This window comes from Ictalurus punctatus, chromosome 22 (genome assembly GCF_001660625.3).
Source record: "Ictalurus punctatus breed USDA103 chromosome 22, Coco_2.0, whole genome shotgun sequence".
In the NCBI taxonomy this organism is placed as follows: domain Eukaryota; kingdom Metazoa; phylum Chordata; class Actinopteri; order Siluriformes; family Ictaluridae; genus Ictalurus; species Ictalurus punctatus.
The window spans coordinates 5,934,840-5,954,890 of NC_030437.2; the positions used below are offsets into that span (position 1 = coordinate 5,934,840).

The following is a 20,051-nucleotide window of genomic DNA, read 5'->3' on the forward strand; positions in this document are numbered from 1 at the left end:
ATATGCAAGGAGTCTCCAGTGTCAGCGTTTTTTCAACAGTCTTTGCACTTTGTGATTTCTGTGCAACATGACAAGCTAATTAACGTTAGAGAAAGAAGAGAGGCGGGTGAGGTAAACAACTTTATTGTTGCTACAAAGTGAGCGACAACAGGAAGTGATGAATACTCAACACATGGACTAATCGAATCCCTCCCCAACACCACACCAGCGCACACAAGACACTTTTATTATGATTACTATCTTGCTGCTATACTTTTTTAAATACATTTTGTTGACAGTTGTTTGTACTGGTTTGCTGTCCTGTCTAATTAGTGTACTCTATCCTGAGTATGTATTGTATATTTTGCACTCGTGAGTATTTGCACTTTATGTAGTCCTGTGTACTGATTACTGTGTACTCTGTTGTTACGTGTTGCACCAATGACGTACAGTGCATCCGGAAAGTGTTCACAGCGCTTCACTTTTCCCACATGTTGTTATGTTACAGCCTTATTCCAAAATGGATTACATTCATTATTTTCCACAAAATTCTACAAACAGTACCCCATAGTGACAACGTGAAAGAAGTTTGTTTGAAATCTTTGCAAATTTATTAAAAATAAAAAACAATTAAAAAAAAGCACATGTACATAAGTATTCACAGCCTTTGCTCAATACTTTGTCGAAGCTCCTTTGGCACCGATTACAGCCTCAAGTCTTTTTGAGTGTGATGATACAGGCTTGTCACACCTATTTTTGGGCAGTTTCTCCCATTCTTCTTTGAAGGACCTCTCAGGCTCCATCAGGTTGGATGGGGAGTCTCTAAAGCGTCTTCAGAAACCCTTGAGGATAAGCGCCGCTGTTCTGCAGGGAGCTCATGCGTACTCACGGGAAATCGCAGGATGTCTGTGGTAAACGTGTCCATGGCGATGTTTGGGGGTAACTCGCTTTCCAGCAGTTGCTCGGAGTCTGTCTCAAAACAGAGGCAACATCTGAGGTCGGTGTTTTCGCCATTTAAAACTCGTTATTTTTTTCCGTATTAAATGATAAATTGCTCTAGATGGTGGTTCCTCATCCCCAGAAAAAGAAGAAGGAAAAAAAAAAGTGTATACAAGTTTATCCTCGTAAAGAAATCCTAAGCAGGAAGAGGCTCATAAACTCTCCTGTAATTTGTATGTACCGCATTTATATAATGGAACACTCTTATATTTATTTAATTCTTCTTCTTATATTTTATGACGCAGTAACACTTTCCAGTCTCATGTTCAATTGCAACTTTTTAAAATGAAGTTTAGAAAGGTTTTCACAGACATAATGGGAAAAAAAAAAAAAAAAAAAAAAAAGCACTTTAGGGTGACTTCCTTTTCTAAAAACCGGCCGCAAAAGGAATATAGACCTACAAAGTGAAAAAATTATGGTTAAACCCCACTTCGCTAACTGGAACCTGGATATCCACTGCACCTCATAAGATGTCAATTATTATTATTATTATTATTATTATTATTATTATTATTATTATTATTATTATTATACTCACACACCTTTATACTCAGATGTCTGTGTTTCAGAATGCCCTTCTTCCACACTGAGGCCCAACAAGGTCACAAAGCATTCTGCCAGCTCCTCCTCAGTCATGTGCTCACCTACAGAAAATCAAATCAAAGCCACAATCAGGGATTTATAAAAACATTTGTGTTTTTAGGTGCGCAAACGATTTTCTACCCTGACTCCTTTTCGGGTGATTACTATGCAGTTATCTCAGAGCGAGATATAGATAAAATGTATTGTCCGTGTACAAGTTGCAGCATGAGCCAGTGTAGTACTTAAAGACCGAATGAACATTTGTGGCTATGGCTACGATTAGATTACGAGTTACTATCTTAATGTTAAATGCGAACATATTAACATACTGCAGAATCAGGAAAAACTAGTCCTGACCAGTGCCTTTTATTATTGGGGAAAATTACAAGAGAAAGAAAAACCTTCTATAAAAAAAAAAAAAAAAAAAAACTAAAAAAAGCAATTTGCTGCTGCCTGATCCATGCATGTATGACATTCCCCTACTAATCATTTAGTAATTGTGGTCTATACCAGGGGTTCCCAAACCTTTCCAGGGCAAGGCCCCCCAAATGGCATTAACATTTGACTGAGGCCCCCCTTTTGCAAGATGTCTTTAAAACACATAAAAAATACAGACTTCTGACTATATTCCCTTTTTTTTTTTTTAAATTAATTATTACATCTGACATCTTTACATTACATTAGCAATTGATTGTGTGTGTGTGTGTGTGGGGGGGGGGGGGGGGGGTCTGAGAGTGAGAATTTATTTTTCACACCAAATTGTTGAGGCCCCCCGGGCGCCCCCTGGCGGCCCTCGCTTTGAAAACCACTGGTCTATACTGTGGTCCTGACATTAATACAGCCAGAATACTAGTTATATAGCTATGACATAAGTAAAGATTTTATGCTAAACTGATTTGACGGTCAATTAAAATACCAGCTTGTAACTAACACCACGATGTAGATTCACTGAACTGCATTTTTGGAGCTTACGATTGTACACAAGATACAAAATATGTTGTTGTTCTGGATTGTAAAGGAGATCTGCCTGCTCGTCTCTTGCCGAGTACAAACGGCAAAAGTGGGTAGTCTATAAAAAGTCCCAGCCGCGCCACATTCGTCCTCTTTCCATTCTCGTTTTGCTGCCAAGTGGTTGAGGAGGTGGATCTACCAATGCTGAGTCTAAATCTCTAATCTTTTGTGCGACAAATAAATCATTTGCTTGCTAACTGTGTTATTGTGAAATCTGAACCGTTAAAAGAGTGGAATTGATATACAATTCGGATAATCCTAATCCTAGTGTTTGGCTTCTTACTATTCTTGCTACTGTTGACCGTGTCAGACCAGGCTATGAATGTGCAAATCTGTAACTTGTTGAACATTTCCAATCTCTTGTATTTCAGGGCAGGATGGATAGCTGTTTGTTCTGCCATGCCCTGATGGAGTCGGATGATGAACATAATGAGTGCTTAAATTGTGTGGGACTGGAGCATCTTCAGCAAGCACTTGCAGAGCCTTGGGCTAACTGCAGAATAATGCTGACAGAGATGTATGAATCTCGTAGGCTATGTGAATACTGCTGAATAATCATAATAATTCGTCTGATACTGCACGCTCGCTGCAGAGTGAAACAGGAGACACGGCTGCAGAGATCCGAGGAGGAGGAGATTGGTGCCTCTGGTAGAAACACAGATGGCCTCAATAGTGGAACGGGCTAATGAAGGTCCGCTCGTAAATCAGCACAGCATGCAGCCGGAGTATTACAGACACTTTATAAGAGAGACATGCCGGTTCAAAAAACGATGACACTGTGGCAAATGTGGGTTGTATCTCGAACACAAGATACAGATATTCCTGGTCTTTAATGAGATAATACCCACAAATGGATGGGTACAGAAATTCTTGAGACTCAAACTCAAAAGACATAACTGTGGAGTGCAGTAGATCACTGGGATTGTCATAGGAATAGGTAAGTTGGCTGGCTCAGATGGCATTACAGGAACCTAGAAGAAACACTTTGTGCCAAAAACCACAACAGCGGAGTGGAGTTATGCAGGATATTAAGCAGGCCATGTTGGTGGTGCCATGCAAACCCAGAGCTCTAAACGGTTTTGAGTATAGGATGCATGGCATACCTTTCACTTCGGGCTACGTCCAGGGCAGGTACACAAAAGTGTGTGAAAGCAGCCTTAAAGTCTCTGCAAGGCCATGATCTGTGTGTGCTCCCTTATTTGGACAATCAGATGCTGTGTAGACAGTCTCAGCAGCAGGTGAGAAACCAGACAAAGCTCTAGACAAATCTTACAAAGACTAAGAGGCAGTCACAGAATGGTTAATGCCTTAACACAGGGGTTCCCAAACTTTTCCAGGGCAAGGCCCCCCAAATGGCATTAACATTTGACCGAGGCCCCCCTTTTGCAAGATGTCTTTAAAACACATTAAAAATACAGACTTCTGAATATATCAATTCAATTCAGTTCAATTTTATTTGTATAGCGCTTTTTACAATAGACATTGTCTCAAAGCAGCTTTACAGAAATATCAACATGGTGTACAGATATTAAAGGTGCAAATTTATCCCAACTGAGCAAGCCACTGAGTGGCGACGGTGGCAAGGAAAAACTCCCTAAGATGTTTTAAGAGGAAGAAACCTTGAGAGGAACCCGACTCAGAAGGAACCCATCCTCATCTGGGTAACAACAGATAGTGTGAAAAAGTTCATTATGGATTTATATGAAGTCTGTATATCCCCCTTTTTTTTAATTTATTAATAATTACATCTTACATCTTTACATTACATTAGGAATTGATTGTGTGTGTGTGTGTGTGTGTGTGTGTGTGTGTGTGTGTGTGTCTGAGAGTGAGAAAGAGAAAACATACATTTATATATTTTTCACACCAAATTGTTGAGGCCCCCGGGGCGCCCCCTGGCGGCCCCCACTTTGAAAACCACTGCCTTAATAGACCATTCAGTTCAGTGGTAGGAGGTGAACTAGCATACTGTGCAAGGCTTCTTGATAGACCTGTATCTATTATGGATGCTGTCATGAAATTGCAAGAGTTCACCCTTTGTCCATATGCAGACATTGTAATGCTGGCTTGGATGCTGGTATTGGCAACCCCAGTAGTAAAAACTGGGAATGCTGCACCTAAGACTGTTTTAGTACTGGCTAAGTAATCAGCGTCTGTCATATCACAAAGGTATGTGTCAGTAATGGTGACAACAACATGGCTGCGTCCGAAATCGCGTATTGTCACAGCACCTGCAGCATTTCATTCAGTACCTACTGCTCGGCCGTTGATACAGTACGTACTGATCATTATATGTGTGTAGTATGAATACAATCCTTATGTACTTCATCTAACATGTTGGCATTGTCAAGTGACCTATGACTTAAAAAGAGCTGACGCACTGCCATGCACCATATTTGATTCTGACAGCTCTTCTGCTCCGGTCCCGTTGCCTTATGGGATAGCGCAGTGTCCACTGCTTCAGTGAGGTCATCCGGGGATTTCTCGCCTACTGTTTTAAGAATACTTTGAATTCGGACATACTACTCCTTTGACGTACAGTATAGTAGGGCAGTAGGGATATTCGGACGCAGCCCATGTGTGTGCACCCTGAGGTGTTGGTCCAGGGCACTATTTCTCCTTTTGGGGAATGCCTTTAGGTGTTCTCACTGCAATTTTTAAAATCTGAAAGTTTAGTTAGGACTGCATTATTTTCAATAGGTCACACATATTATTGGGTTAACACCACCTCAGTGATGTTGTTACACCATCAAGGGAGAAAAAAACATCACAAGCAACACTGAGGTGGGCAAGCAAGTTCTAGAAATGGGTAGATGCATAGCCTCTGTCTTAAGAGCTAACCAATCAGTTGGCTAACCTATCGGGCTGATGCAATCAGATAGTGAACACGCTTGGCAACTCACAAAGGGGTAATTCAACTAATTTGGAATAAACTATTGAAGAGTCGAAGCTAGTCTGTTTGCAAACAAACAGCCAACTCGCTGTTCAAAGTTGTTCACGGACAGAGCAGAGACCATTGCTTTGGGCCTTGAAATGTTGGTGCATCATTGGCTAAATCTCCAGCTGTATGAGTTCCACCTCTGCCGCTCATGTGCATGACACTGCAGTACATCTGACAGACTATGCACCCAGGGATTGGTAGAACAGCCCATGGTTTTGTTAATGTGGGCCCTCGCCATTACCCATCAAACTGGACGAGTTGTTCGAGTTACTGTGGCATAGCAACCCACACACTTTGATATTATGGATCTGGGCCTAGGAGTAATTCCAGCAAGCTAGCATGTTCGCCTGGGGTCAGTCACACTCATATAAATTTGTATTCTCCATCTTTTATTGTAAGCAAGTGCAAAGTTTTTTTCCACTATGGTGAAACACTGGAAATGAAGCCCATCAACAATGTTTTTTTGGAAGAGTCCGCTAGAATGGTACCCTAAAGGTCCAAATGTCTGCGCATTGGGTGGATGTTTTGTCATTGTGAACACAGAAAAGTGTCAAATCTAGCCCAACTAATTAAAACAGTCTACACGCAAAATGGCCTGCAGTTGGATCAGGCAAGCAGTTCATGCAACTTGTGATTTGAACCAGTGGAAGCTGGAGATATGGTTTTCATTTAAGACAGCTTTTTGCTAGCCATTATTTAACCAGGAGATTCAGGAATTTTGAAAATGATGAGTCAGCATGCAGTGCCTGCAATGGGAACTGGACTTAACACATGTCAGCCTGTGGCTGAGCCCAGCATTTCTGCCAAAGGTACTGGTGCCACAGCATATTTATAAACCAATCAAGCTATCTGGTCTTGCAAATGAAAACATGTCCAGGCCAGCCCTGTGTCCAGTGAGGACTCTCAAGTGTTATATGAAAGTGAACGCCAGCTGGTAGGTCGTGTACCAGCCGTTTGCGTCATAAAGAGCATAAAGAGAGATGTGTTAAGACAGGTTTAAAGAAAGTGATTGCACAGACATACTCGAACACTTCAACTAAACCTTATGCAAAATCATTTACTAATACTAGCCTTAAACGAAATACAGAACTTTTATGCAAACTGAAGTTTAATCTTGCAGTCTGTATGTATGACATACAGCTGTAGATGTGACTGTAAATCTGTGTTAATTAGTTACGTTTATTAAACATATACCGTGAGGGGACACAGTGACTGACTGAGCATTACTAACAGTGGCTTTACAACATCATACAGCAACCTGCAATCATTCATTCATTCATCTTCAGTAATCTCCTCACTTGCCCGTGGCTACATGACAAAATATGCCATGAATTTATTGAAGTTTTCTTTTGACTTTTTATTTTATTTTGCTATTTATAAGTGCTGTCTGTGGGTCACAGTGGTTTAGTGGTTAGCACATTTGCCTCGCACCTTCGGGGTTGGGGGTTCGAGTCCCACCTCTGCCCTGTGTGTGTGCAGAGTTTGCATGTTCTCCCCATGATTCCTCCCCTTTCCAAAGACATGTGCTGTAGGCTGATTTGCATCTCTAAATTGTGAAGGGTTTGTGAGTGTGTGTGCAAGGGTGTCCCCTGCCTTGTGCCCCGAATCCCTTGAGATATGCTCCAGGGTCATGTGACCCTGTGTACTGTAGGATAAGCGGTACAGAAAATGGATAGATGGATGGAGTATTGCCTGTTGTTGTTTGACAAGGTGCACTTTCAGGACAAGCTACAAACCTCCATGACAACTTTGGTGGTCTAGAATGTAAGGAAGAATTATGTATAACGGTCTGTATATTACATAGATGCTTATATTTCAATGACGAAATGGAGGACTGCCAGGGCACATGGGTTGATGAGAATAACCAGAGCACAAACGTGACATAGCAGGATTTCCCCCCCATTTTCTCCTTGATTTGGTTTTGGCCAAATCCCACCCACTAGCCAACTCTCCCCTATCATATGACAGGTGGTGAAGGCTAACATGCACCTCCTCCGAAACACATGAGGCTAACCAACCTCATCCTTTCAAACTGCTGCTCATGCTGCTTTATAAGTCAGCGTAATGGGAAAGCACTATCCTGATTGACAGGAGAGAGAATATGTAATCCCTCCCACCCAGAGAGCAGAACAAAGTTTTCTCTCTTTACTCCCAACCATGACACAAAGTCAGCATTAGACATTTTGGCAGCAGTGGCATCCCTGTCGACACCATTGGCATCGAGTTCTATATATTTTTAGCTCTACTTTAGAAGCAAGCAATGGAGAAACGCCAAAATATTTCTTCTGTTAAAACTGTTTGAATTGCCTAAAAATTTCCAGAATAAACTAAACAATTTGTTATATGGTATATCTGAATCCTACCTCTGGCCTGGAGTAACTCTAGGAGCTCTTCTCGGGTGATAACCGGTTTGCCGTTTTCATCTGGCACGCCCAGCACCTGGAAAGCTTTGAAGAGGTCTTGCTTGGAGATTCCAAAGGCTGGCCGGTGGTTAACGTACAACTTAATAAACTCCTCCAGGTCAATGTCAGATACATACTTTCCTGTCTCTGCATAACGACTGAATTTGACTTCATTTTGTATGTCTTCCAACTAGGACAGTTCAAAGTAAAGAAAAAGATAAAGAACAGTATGAAAAATAATAATAAATTAGAGTCGTGTATACTATATAAAAATAACAAGCACTCTTATGTCTAGTTTTATCTACCATATTATCATCTGAATCAACATTGAACTAGAATTATTTTGGGTGAATCAATTTTTTTATTTCATATCTATGAGTGGCAAAAGTATGTGAACATCTAGGTTAGCAGTGAATTTGAAGGTGAAATTAGGGACAGGTGTTTCAATCAATGGGATGATGATCAGGTGGCGTGCTGTTTTATTTAAAGAACGGGGATCTATTAAAGTCTGATCTTCACAATACGTTTGTGGAAGTGTATCATGGCACGAACAAAGGCGAGTTGTTGATGCTCATAAGGCTGGAAATGGTTACAAAACCATCTCTAAAGCGTTTGGACTCCACCAATCCACAGTCAGATAGATTGTGTACAAATGGAGGAAATTCATGACCATGATTACCCTCCTCAGGAGTGAAGACCAACAAAGATCACTCCAAGAGCAAGACGTGTAATAGTCCACGAGGTCACAAAAAACCCCAGGGTAACTTCTAAGCAACTAAAGGCCCTCTCACGTTGGCTAATATTAATTTCCATGAGCCCACCATCAGGAGAACACTGAACAGCAATGGTGTGCATGGCAGGGTTGCAAGGAGAAAGCCACTGCTCTCCAAAAAGAACATTGCTGACCGTCTGCAGTTCAAAGATCACATGGACAAACCAGAAGGCTGTTGGAAAATGTTTTGTGGACAAGTGAGACCAAACTAGAATTTTTGGTTTAAATTAGAAGCATTATGTATGGAGAAAGTAAAACACTGCATTCCAACATAAGAGCCTTATTCCATCTGTGAAACATGGTGGTAGTAGTGTCATGGTTTGGGCATGTTTTGCTGCATCTGGGCCAGGACGACTTGCCATCACTGATGGAACAATGAATTCTGAATTATACCAGCAATTTCTAAAGGAAAATGTCAGCTCAGCTCACTCCAAAGAATGGATAAAGAAGAATAAAGTTAATGTTTTGGAATGGCCAACTCAAATCCTGACCTTAATCCAATAGAAATGTTGTGGAAGGACCTGAAGCAAGCAGTTCATGTGAGGAGACCCACCAACATCCCAGAGTTGAAGCTGTTCTGTACTGAGGAACGGGCTAAAACTCCTCCAAGCCGATGTGCAGGACTGATCAACAGTTACCGGAAAGCTTTAGTTGCAGTTATTGCTGCACGAGGGGGTCACAACAGATACTCAAAGCAAAGGTTCACATACTTTTACCACTCACAGAAATGTAATATTGGATCATTTTCCTCGATAAATAAATGGCCAAGTATAATATTGTTGTCTCATTTGTTTAATGGGGTTCTCTTTATGTACTTTGAAAATCTGATGATATTTTAGGTCATATTTCTGCAGAAAAGTGGAAAATTCTAAAGAGTTCACAAATTTTCAAGCACCACTGTACAAACATATTATAGTCTAGAAACATTTGGAGAAACCCTGCACTCTACAACTTGATCATTCCTTCTTCTGCGGGCATATGATTGCATATAACTCCTTTTCTAAAATCTAAACCTATTTGCAGTTCTATGCCATACAACAGCCTAAAGGCCATTCTGTTTAATTCTTTATTTTAGAATGAAATTACAATGAAATACTGTAAAATGTGCAGAAAATATATTTAGTAAAGAAATCTGGAAGGGACCCCTGTAGTGAGAGATTATCATCAGCAGTGTTTCAAACACTGAACATATTCAGCAAGTCTTCACAAGGTAGGATGATGCTGTGTGTCAAATCTACTTCTACAGGGCGAATCCACTAAATGGGCATGCTGTATAAGCAGCAGCGTTGTAAAGCTCGTAATGTCCTAATGTTAAAGCCAGCATTAAAATCATCATTCACATCATTATACTTGCCCACTGACTTGCAATGGTACACAGATAACTGAGGAACATATGATGGGTTATTGAAACAGATGTCTTAAGACCTTTTACCAACTGGTCATTGTACAAGAACACCTAGTACCTCTTGTTCTGTTGGGTAGAAGCCAAGCGCTCTGACGAGATAGGGAACTTCAGAAAGAGGGATATGGGTGGATACTTGTCTGGTTTCCATCGAGTCGATGCCCTGACTGCGCAACTGACAGTAATAAAATAAATCCTTTATGGCCTAATGGAAAAAGCACAGGGTTTAAAAAAAAAATAAATAAAAATTATGAGCATGCATAATTTTCCAAACAGGAGCATCTACAAGGAATATGTTGAACTCAAAAGTGCCACAGTAAAAAAAAATAAAAATACAGATGACTGCTGGAAACAACAATATTAGCTAAGGGCACAAGCATTGAGTAACGTTTAACAGAATAGTACGTTCTATTCTTTGTTCCCCAAATGAACATGGATATTCAAATGGACCTATTGACATTTTTTACTCAAAATAAATACTTTGTAGTTGCAGGATTGTTGGTTGGTTTTTTTTGCCCTTACCTTAAAAAGCTCTCCATCTCTCCCTCCTTCTAAAAGAGTGTAAAAGGGAATCAGGTCTTTTCCTTCCAACGCAGCAGCTGCCTCTAATGCACTGCGCAGACAGTTTGTGAGTTCTTAATGGATGAGGGCAACAAGCAAACGTACTGTACAGGTGCTGAACACATTCTAAGTGTCACATTTAAGAGCAGACATTTCACATAAATGTGTCCTAAGTGCCATATTAGCACGAGGAAATATATAACCTCGGACTTCCTCTGCCCCTTTTAAATGTAACGTCTGTACAATACTGCACTTACGGACGGCAGATCTCCCATGAGAAGACGGTCTTGTCCCCGCCACCGGCAGTGAAAATGTATCTGCCATCATGAGAGCAAGCCAGGTGCGAGACGCCTGAAGAGTGGCATATCAGTGCTGAGGACTTGTGTGGGTTCCCGTCAAGAGGCAGGATCTGAACCCCAACCTACACAAAGATGAGAATAGTCTAACAAAGCCAAATAGACTACAAAACTATGACAGAACAAATCAAAACAAATTCTACACACCTTGTCCTGCGTTATATAAGCCATGTAATGTGAATTAGGATTCCCATCTTTAGAGGGTGGTAGCATCAGCATCTTTTTTACAGGAGAACCATATGTGGGCCCAAGAACTGTTTTTCTATTGGAGAAGAAAAAACCCCCACAAATCCTTAGTTATCTTTTACCATTATGTCTTTGGTCTGTATATGATGGGGTAAATCCTTCCATAATTATCATCAATGTATATGAAATATATCTAGGTTATATTCAGTGATGAAAACTGGGCTGAAAGAAAAAAAAAGCACAGAGACCTGCACATCTTGGTGGTGACATTGAGTAGTTTCAGTTTGTACTGGTCAGATGCGAGAAGTAAGAAGTGCTCTGTGGTTAAAGGTGGATACCAGGCCATGCACGTGGGGATGGCACTTTGTTCAATGCGTTCTGAGCTGAGGATCAACAGCTCATCCTTTCTGCTGTTCTGCAGGTCGTACTCAACCTAAATAGGGCAGACACAACAGCCTTCTGACATCAGCAGTGTGCCCTGACTGAGAGACTGCGAGTGAACATCATTTGGAAGAAAGTAAGTCACACACATTGACCTGTGTAATAACTTAGCACTGATAGTATCTCTATTTAATATGCTGATCATTTGAACCTGGGGCAACAACACCACCACCAACAACAAAACCTCAAATGCAGGTCATTATCAACATGATTTTCAATATACTTTCTCCGTTTTAAATGAAATAGTAGACAACATGCATTTATGTTTGCTTAACTGTGAGCAAATAAGGGCTAAAAGTTAAGGATAAATGGTTCTTGTATCACAATAGTTATATATTCAATAATAACATTATTTTATACCACATAATGGTAGAATTTTTAAATTTGACTGGTCAGACGGTGTTGATTAGCTTTCTATAACAGCAGCTCCGACCGTTTCCTGACTGCAGGGGACAGTTACAGTAGCTAGTGAGTGGATGGGAACTGGCAAGTCCAAACTGGGGTGAAAATGGGGCACAAATCATCTTATTTAACAAAGTAAAAGAGATAATCATTGATGTAATGGAGCTTTCTGTAAAGAGATATTTATTTCACATTTATGGAAGTAGTCTCCAGTGTCAGCGCTTCAGTTTTCCGCCACAGAAGACTTTGTGATTTCTTTTTTCCTAGCTGTGTTTTTTTTCTGTTTATTGATCTCAAGAGAAAGAAAACAATGAGGCTGGTGAACTAACTTGTTTTCTGTATGTCCAACAAGATTAATTGTAACAATAAACTGATCAAAAGTATAATCTATCATTCTTAATTATTAAAATAAATAAATAAGTAATTGCTGGCAAACTGCTGGGGTATAAATGAATTTAAAAATATTTTGTGATGCGTTGTTATAGAAAAATAATCCTCGTTTTTTTCCTCATTTACAAACATGTGGAATCGTAATTAAAAAATTCCAACATCTCATTTATGTCTGGAATGCATTCCACAAGATACTGACTAGTCTGCGATCCATGCCCAAGGAGAGCAGACGTGGCTTGGTACTGTCCAGGTACACCCCGAACAGCAGGTCCTGAATGGGCTCGTAGTGAGAGCGATGCTTCCCGAGGTACTGCCACACATACTGAGTGCCTTCCTTACATGCCTGAAACACCATCACAGCTTTCCCAGTGTCCTGGAGTAGAAAAGGATTTATTTCTCCTCATCTCTTCAGTTCCCGTAATTTAATTTAAAAAAATGAACTTTTATATATTCTGGATTCATTACACATAAAGTGAAATATTTCAAGCTTTTTTTTTTTTTTGGTTTTAATCTTGATGATTATGGCGTACAGCTCACGGAAATCAAAAATCCAGTATCTCGAAATATTAGAATAAAGAATTTGGTGTACAGTTTTGTCGACCTGAGAAGAGCTGTAATCAGTTAATGAACTCAAAACACCTGCAAAGGAGGTTTTGATCTCTCAGTCTGGTTCAGTACACAACCACAATCACGGGGAACATGAAAGTAAATGTTTCATTTCATTTGGAAATCAAGGTCCCAGAGTCTGGAGGAAGAGTTGAGAGGGACAGAATCCAAGTTGCTTGAAGTCCAGTGTGAAGTTTCCACAGTCAGTGATGATTTGGGTTGCCATGTCATCTGCTGGTGTTGGTCCACTGTGTTTTCTTAAGTCGAGAGTCGATGCAGCGTCTACCAGGAGATTTTAGAGCACTTCATGCTTCCATCTGCTGACGAGCTTTATGGAGACGCTGATTTCCTTTTCCAGCAGGACTTGTACCTGCCCTCAGTGCCACAACTACTAGTAACTGGTTTGCTGACCGTGGTGTTACTGTGCTTGATTGGCCAGCCGACTCTCCTGACCTGAACCCCATAGAGAATCTATGAGAGACACCAGACCCAACGATACAGACGAGCTGAAGCATGCTATCAAAGCAACCTGGGATTCTAGAACACCTCAGCAGTGCCACAGGCTGATTTCCTCCATGCCGCATTGATGCAATAATTCATCCAAAAGGATTAAAACCCCAACCAAGTACTGAGTGCATAAATTAACAAACTTTTCAGAAGGTCGACATTTCTGTATTATAAATTCTTCATTCTAATATTCTGAGATACTGGATTTCCATGAGCTGTAAGCCATAATCATCAAGATTAAAACAAAAAGAGGCTTGAAATAGTTCACTTTATGTGTACTGAATCTAGAATATATGAAAGTTCGACTTTTTGTATCAAATTATGGAAGAAAAAAAAAAAACTTTTCCAAGATATTCTAATTTTTTGAGATGCACCTGTAAACTCTAATACTAATTACTACTAATAGTTACTACTACTGTTACACTAGTTACTACCACTGTAACGCAATAAAACACTTTAAATATAGTTATATACTGTAAATAGTTGTACAGTTTTGCTCTGAAAGCACTAAAAAGGAAAGGATTGTGCGCAACTTAATTGGATTTAAATCGGATTTTAATCGTGGCGTGTGCACTTACTGCAGCGGCCAGGTAGAGGGAGTTGTGAGAGAAAGCGAGATGGGTAATGCAGTCATGACTGTACTTAAAGCTCCCCTCTCCTTCTTCCTCCAAAGTGCACGGATCCAGTACTTTCACAATCCCGCTGACAAAGCCTACAGCCAGGTAAAAGCCTGACAAACAAAGCAAAAAAAACAAAACAAAACAAAGATCAATAGGACCAACTAATCTGTAGTCAAATTTGAGGCGGTAGTGGGGGGACCATGGTTTAATGGGTTTAATGGGATTTGATAACCATAAAATGTTTTGTTTTTTTTTCATAATGAATTCCTGTATAGAAGTGTCACATTTTTGACTGTGAATCGAGTAAGGTACGGCGTGAATGTTGAATATTAAAATAAAAAATAAAAAAAGATATTAGGAAGTGTATGTTGTTTTTTTTTTTTTTTTTTAGGGAAAACTAAAGAACGAATTTTCAAAAGGAATCATGATTATACTCCAGGAACTTCGTCACTCAATTTGACATCCACGTGAGTGCATTATTTGGCATGTATTTCTTTAACGTTATGTTGTTTTGTCAATGTAAAGACTTAGGTGTATTAGCGTGCCAATTTCTCGCTATTTATCTATTTATCATTTCATTGTAAAACACACACACACACACACACACACACACACACACACACACACACACACACACACACACACACACACACACACACTTTTACCTTGAGGATCATAAGTCATGCAGTGGATCCGCTCATCTGCATGGAATGCTTTGCTGCAGACAGTCACTTTGTGCTCATAGTCCCAAACCTTCAGGATGCCACTATGGCTGCCCATAGCCACAATAGGATGTTTAGGGTGACAGGCTACTGCATTCAGTGGCTCAGCATGTTCTTTCATTAAAGTCTGAGCCATTGTGCTTTGTGCTTTTACGTGCACCACAGCTGCGCTCACAGTTGATAGGACAAGATTTCTATAAAAGGAAAAGAGACATTAAGAGCTTAATAAAGCAGTATGAAATCATTATTCTATAGAAAACAATCAGTGAAAGTTAGCACATCATAACAGTCACAGGCCTGAATGATCGGCAACCTTTACAAGGAGTCAGAAAAAATATTGTATACGGTAAATGGTACATGCAGTTTTCACTAAAGCAAGTAGAGAATCTCCTTCCCTTCCAAGAAAATTCATTCTTATCAGATTTCATATCTTTAAATAATGGTCTTCTCAAAAACAAATGTAGCCAAATAAGTAAAATCTATCAAATTACTCATGATAAAGGCAAACCAAATGGTTCTTATATCTCTCTCGTTATCCAAAGTGCTTGATGAAATAAGGTTGCACGCACATAAAATCCCTTTGGGAAAAACCAACACAAAAGAAAAAAAAGAGGTTATTGATCTACACAAGATATTTTAACGCCACTGCTCCTAGCCTCTAGGTGCCATGGCGTGCTTGGATGGCAGACCTGATCCGTGGCTCAGAGAAGAACCTAGCCCGTGTTGCTTAGCCTACACTCGCAGTTTTCAAAAATATATAAATTCATGTGTGCAACTGAAATAAATCAGCTGAGGTTCATATCAGAGTCTCCTTACACATAAATCAATGCAAACTCTTACAGGATATGACCGCGTTTCTGAACTAACAGGTATTTTCATGAATACCACATTTCTTTACGTAAATGCTCGTCAACCATTCCTGAATAAATTGGTTCGTTTGCAACTTCAAAAAATAAACAAGGCCCACTGGGAGCAACCGACAATATAAGGGTCTTCGAAGCGATACTACAGTTGACTAATAAAACCATTTTTCTTACCAATTTGTTTGCCTACCGATTCCAACCCACCACCCAGCTCTCCTCTTTCATACACAACAGGGTGAAGGCTAACACATGCTTCCTCTGGGACATGTGAAGCCAGCCAACTGCATCTTTTTGAACTGCTGCTCATGCTGCGTCACATGGCAATGTAACACATGTTACATGAAAGAGTCTATCTGCCGTCTTCCACATACACAAGCTCACAGGTGCTCATGATTGGATAGTGTTGCTGTGATTGACACTGGAAAGAGAGTATGGCCAATTACAGTTACAGCTACATTTATATAGCGCTTTTCTAGACACCCAAAGCGCTTTACATAGTATGGGGGAAATCTCCTCAACCACCACTAATGTGTAGCATCCACCTGGATGATGTGACGGCAGCCATAGTGCGCCAGGACGCCCACCAACACCAGCTATTAATGGAGAGAAGAGAGTGATGTAGCCAATTCAGAGATGGGGATTATTTGGGGGCCATAATAGAGAAGGGCCAGTGGGGGAATTTCACCAGGACACCGGGATTATACCCCTACTCTTATACGATAAGTGTCCTGGGATTTTTAATAACCACAGAGAGTCAGGACCTCAGTTTAACGTCTCATCCAAAAGACGGTGCTGTTTTTACGGTATAGTGTCCCCATCACTATGCTGGAGCATTAGGCCCCACACAGACCACAGGGTGAGCGCCCCCTGCTGGCCTCACTAATACCACTTCCAGCAGCAACCTTAGTTTTCCCCAGGAGATCTCCCATCCAGGTACTGGCCATGCCTAACTCTGTTTAGCTTCAGTGGGAAACCAGGCGAGAACTGCAGGGAGATATGGCTCTGGTCAATTGGCCGCCCTTGGCGAATCCCGATGTGGCATCATTAGGATTCAAACCCACTATTCCCTATGACAGGGCAAGCACTTTCTGTTGTGCCAACTGGGAGCCATAAAATTTAATTACTGACCAACATGGCTCTTACCTATGGACAAATGGCGCAGTATCCAAGACGCAATCTTCTGTACGTGCAACGCTGCTAGAGGTAGGAATTTCCTTCGCCGGGGAAATGGACGTGATGGCGTCCAAATTGATGTCATTTAAGCAGCTAACGATCCTGAAGTTTTCCTCATAGAATTTGATGTGGCCTCTTACATCACCTGTCACAATAAAGCTGCAGAGAAAAGGCAGAAAAATACATACAATTATATTTCTTTATGTAGGAGAGGGGAGCACTGTAAGAAAGCTGCAAATTTACAGTTTATCATCCAAGATACAGATTTCGAATTCTTAAAAACAATCTCAACATTTATAGTTATCATATTAAAAAATGAGAGTGAATGCTCTGCCTGTTTCAAACGGTGAATGTGCGTGAGTGTGTACCTGTCACACCATGTCATTACAGTAATTCCATCCTTCTGCAGCGGAATTAATTTGGTGGCTTCAATTGAACACAGTTGGCCTTTGCCTGACCTCAGCACATCCATCACCACCACATTCCCTGTCAGCGTACATGAGAAAGCCTGCATGCCTCCGGTATGAAAGATCGACTGAGTAAAGCAACCCACTGACATTTTGAATGTCTATAGTCATGGGGAGAAAAAATTTCAGTTATTTCAAGCGTGCGATATATATATATATATTTAAATAAAGACAATTTAGTCGCCTTTTAGTTAAGCCCCATGGTACTCCTGTATTTTGTATTAAATGCTTTTAAGTATTTAAATTTGTTATCAGTAGACATAATTATACATAGAGGCTAGAAAAGGCATCCCATGCCATCCTGAGTGAACAAAGTGATGAACAGACAAACTGAATATGTAGAAGATGAAACAAGAGAAACAGGAAAAGTCACGTAAGACGTACCTTGGAGATTTCAGGGGCTTCGTATCGCATAGTTTCTTTATCCTTAATGAAGTGAAGTGAAATAAAGTTTGGCAGTTAAACATTAAATACTGTGTATCTTTTTAGCTAATAAAATATAATATAAAATAAAAGGTATAAAAGGTACTCACCCGGGTGTAAAAGAGGACATGACTTGCACTGTTACTGAGTAGCTGACAGCTGTCAGTGGGATTGAATAAGATGTGTTTCTAGAAAGGAACAAAACATGAGGCCCTTGGATGTGCTGGTCATAAAATAATAATTAAAAAAATGTAAAAAATACTTAAATGTGCTACCCACCTGGCAACCAAGCTTTGGGCTGATGTCCACCTGACATTCTGGACCGTCAGTCTCATTAGTCCAATCCCAGATACAAACTCTCTGTGGCCGACATTAAAAGCCATTGATTAAATCGTAACATCTGTAGTAAAATCGAACGATTGTAGCTCATATTAATGACAGGCTCCAACCTGTACTGTTCCGACTCCAACAGTCACCAGATATTTCGAATCCTTGGACAACGCCACAGCGGCTACACTGCCCTCAGGGTGGCAATCAAACATGGTACGAACTGGGATCCTACAACACACGCAGTGACAACCTTCTTCATCTTTTCTAAAAGTGTTATATACTGTATGTTAGGATGAATTGATTCATACAAAAAGCTATACCCTGTGTACGAGTCCCATATGATCACTAGACTCTCGTGGCCCTGGTCAGCGGTGACAATCCAGCGTCTGTCCTCACTGACACACAGGCAGGAAATCGGGTTGCAGTGACCCTGAGGACAAACATCAGCTTTAAAATCACCGGCATCAAGCAGAAAAATCAGCTAGCGCAAGTTAGAAGGCTGAGATTGGCACAACTTGTTCATCGTGACCATTTTGAACTTGCATCCATCCATCCATCCATCCATTCATCTTCTATACCGCTTATCCTTCAGGGTCACGGGGAACCTGGAGACTATCCCAGGGAGCACCGGGCACAAGGCGGGGTACACCCTGGACTGGGTGCCAATCCATCACAGGGCACAATCACATACACTCACACACTCATTCATACACTACGGACACTTTGGACATGCCAATCAGTCTACCATGCATGTCTTTGTACTCTGGGAGGAAACCGGAGTACCCGGAGGAAACCCCCGCAGCACGGGGAGAACGTGTAAACTCCGCACACACAGGGCAGTGGCGGGAATTGAACCACCAACCCTGGAGGTGTGCGTATAAAAAGCTTAAAATAGCTTCTTCTTTTTTTTAACTTACTTGTAACAGATGTTGTGATTTAGATGTGTGGTCGTATATGACAGCTACATGAGAACAAGCATACAGGATAGCAAGTCTCTCTTGATCCAAAAGGCTGAAGACAGGGAGAGACTTGTTGATCCCGAAGGCCCAATTCAGCGTCTGAAACCACACAACCGCTGCTTAGTATTATCTTTTCTTATCTCATCTCTCGGGAACAAATGAATAATGAACACCACTCAGTGGACACTCTAAACAGAAATGAATTGCAATACATGTCTTTTAACAAGTCGGACGTACAAGTACAGAACATCAGATCTTATCGGATTATAGTGTCTGATCTTCTGGCTTGTCCTGAATCTAAATATTACCAGTGGATGAGTTATTAGGCGCTTCTCTGTTTCAGGTTTGAGGGACAGTGAGGAGGCTGTGTACACTTGGCTGGACTGTCCAGGTCCCTCCTCCTCTCCTTCTGTCCTCTCACTGCTGGGTTTGTGAGGTTCCTTCTCCTCCTGCTCATCCACAGAGCCGACATTTTTATCACACAGGGGTTCTCTCTCCGCTCCATCCGCTTCTGCCATGTCTCCTAAAGTTAGTTGAAGAGCTAATTAGCTAACTAACTAACTAACTAACTAACTAACTACACAGGATAGAAACAGCGTAAGGAGTGTTCAGTAGGTTAGTGACCGGAAGAGATTACTAAATTACTAACTAAATAACGTAGGAACCAGCGGGAAAAAAGTATTTACTAATCCACTCTTCCTATAGGTGCATAAAGCTAAGTGTGTGTTGTTTGTATCAATGCCGTACCGTTGCTAAGATACGGGTTATCGCTTACTGCGTTGGGATTGGCTGAGAGAATCCCGCCTCCTGCGCCACGATTGGACGGCAACGACACTTCCGTCATTAAACTCTTCATATATATTTGGGGGGAAAAAATAAGTATTAATTATATGTGATTAATTATATTATATATAATATATACGTTTATAATAATAGCTTTATGAATTACTCATGTAC

At 40.8% G+C, this 20,051-nt stretch overlaps 1 protein-coding gene across 1 annotated transcript; it reads right to left on the reverse strand.

Moving 5' to 3' along the window:
* Window positions 1-81: 81 nt before the first annotated feature.
* Window positions 82-19,850, reverse strand: cfap251 (cilia and flagella associated protein 251). Its single transcript, XM_017452266.3, has 20 exons — window positions 19,403-19,850; window positions 19,053-19,193; window positions 18,456-18,565; window positions 18,255-18,363; window positions 18,085-18,165; window positions 17,916-17,993; window positions 17,767-17,808; window positions 17,284-17,483; window positions 16,886-17,074; window positions 14,823-15,073; window positions 14,116-14,267; window positions 12,624-12,797; window positions 11,440-11,624; window positions 11,153-11,267; window positions 10,907-11,070; window positions 10,611-10,701; window positions 10,150-10,293; window positions 7,876-8,104; window positions 1,521-1,622; window positions 82-948 (listed from the first exon to the last, which is right to left on the reverse strand). Exons 1-20 carry the CDS (start codon window positions 19,610-19,612, stop codon window positions 782-784), a joined length of 2,934 nt encoding a protein of 977 aa, XP_017307755.1. The 5' UTR covers window positions 19,613-19,850; the 3' UTR covers window positions 82-781.
* Between the last annotated feature and the right edge of the window lie 201 nt (window positions 19,851-20,051).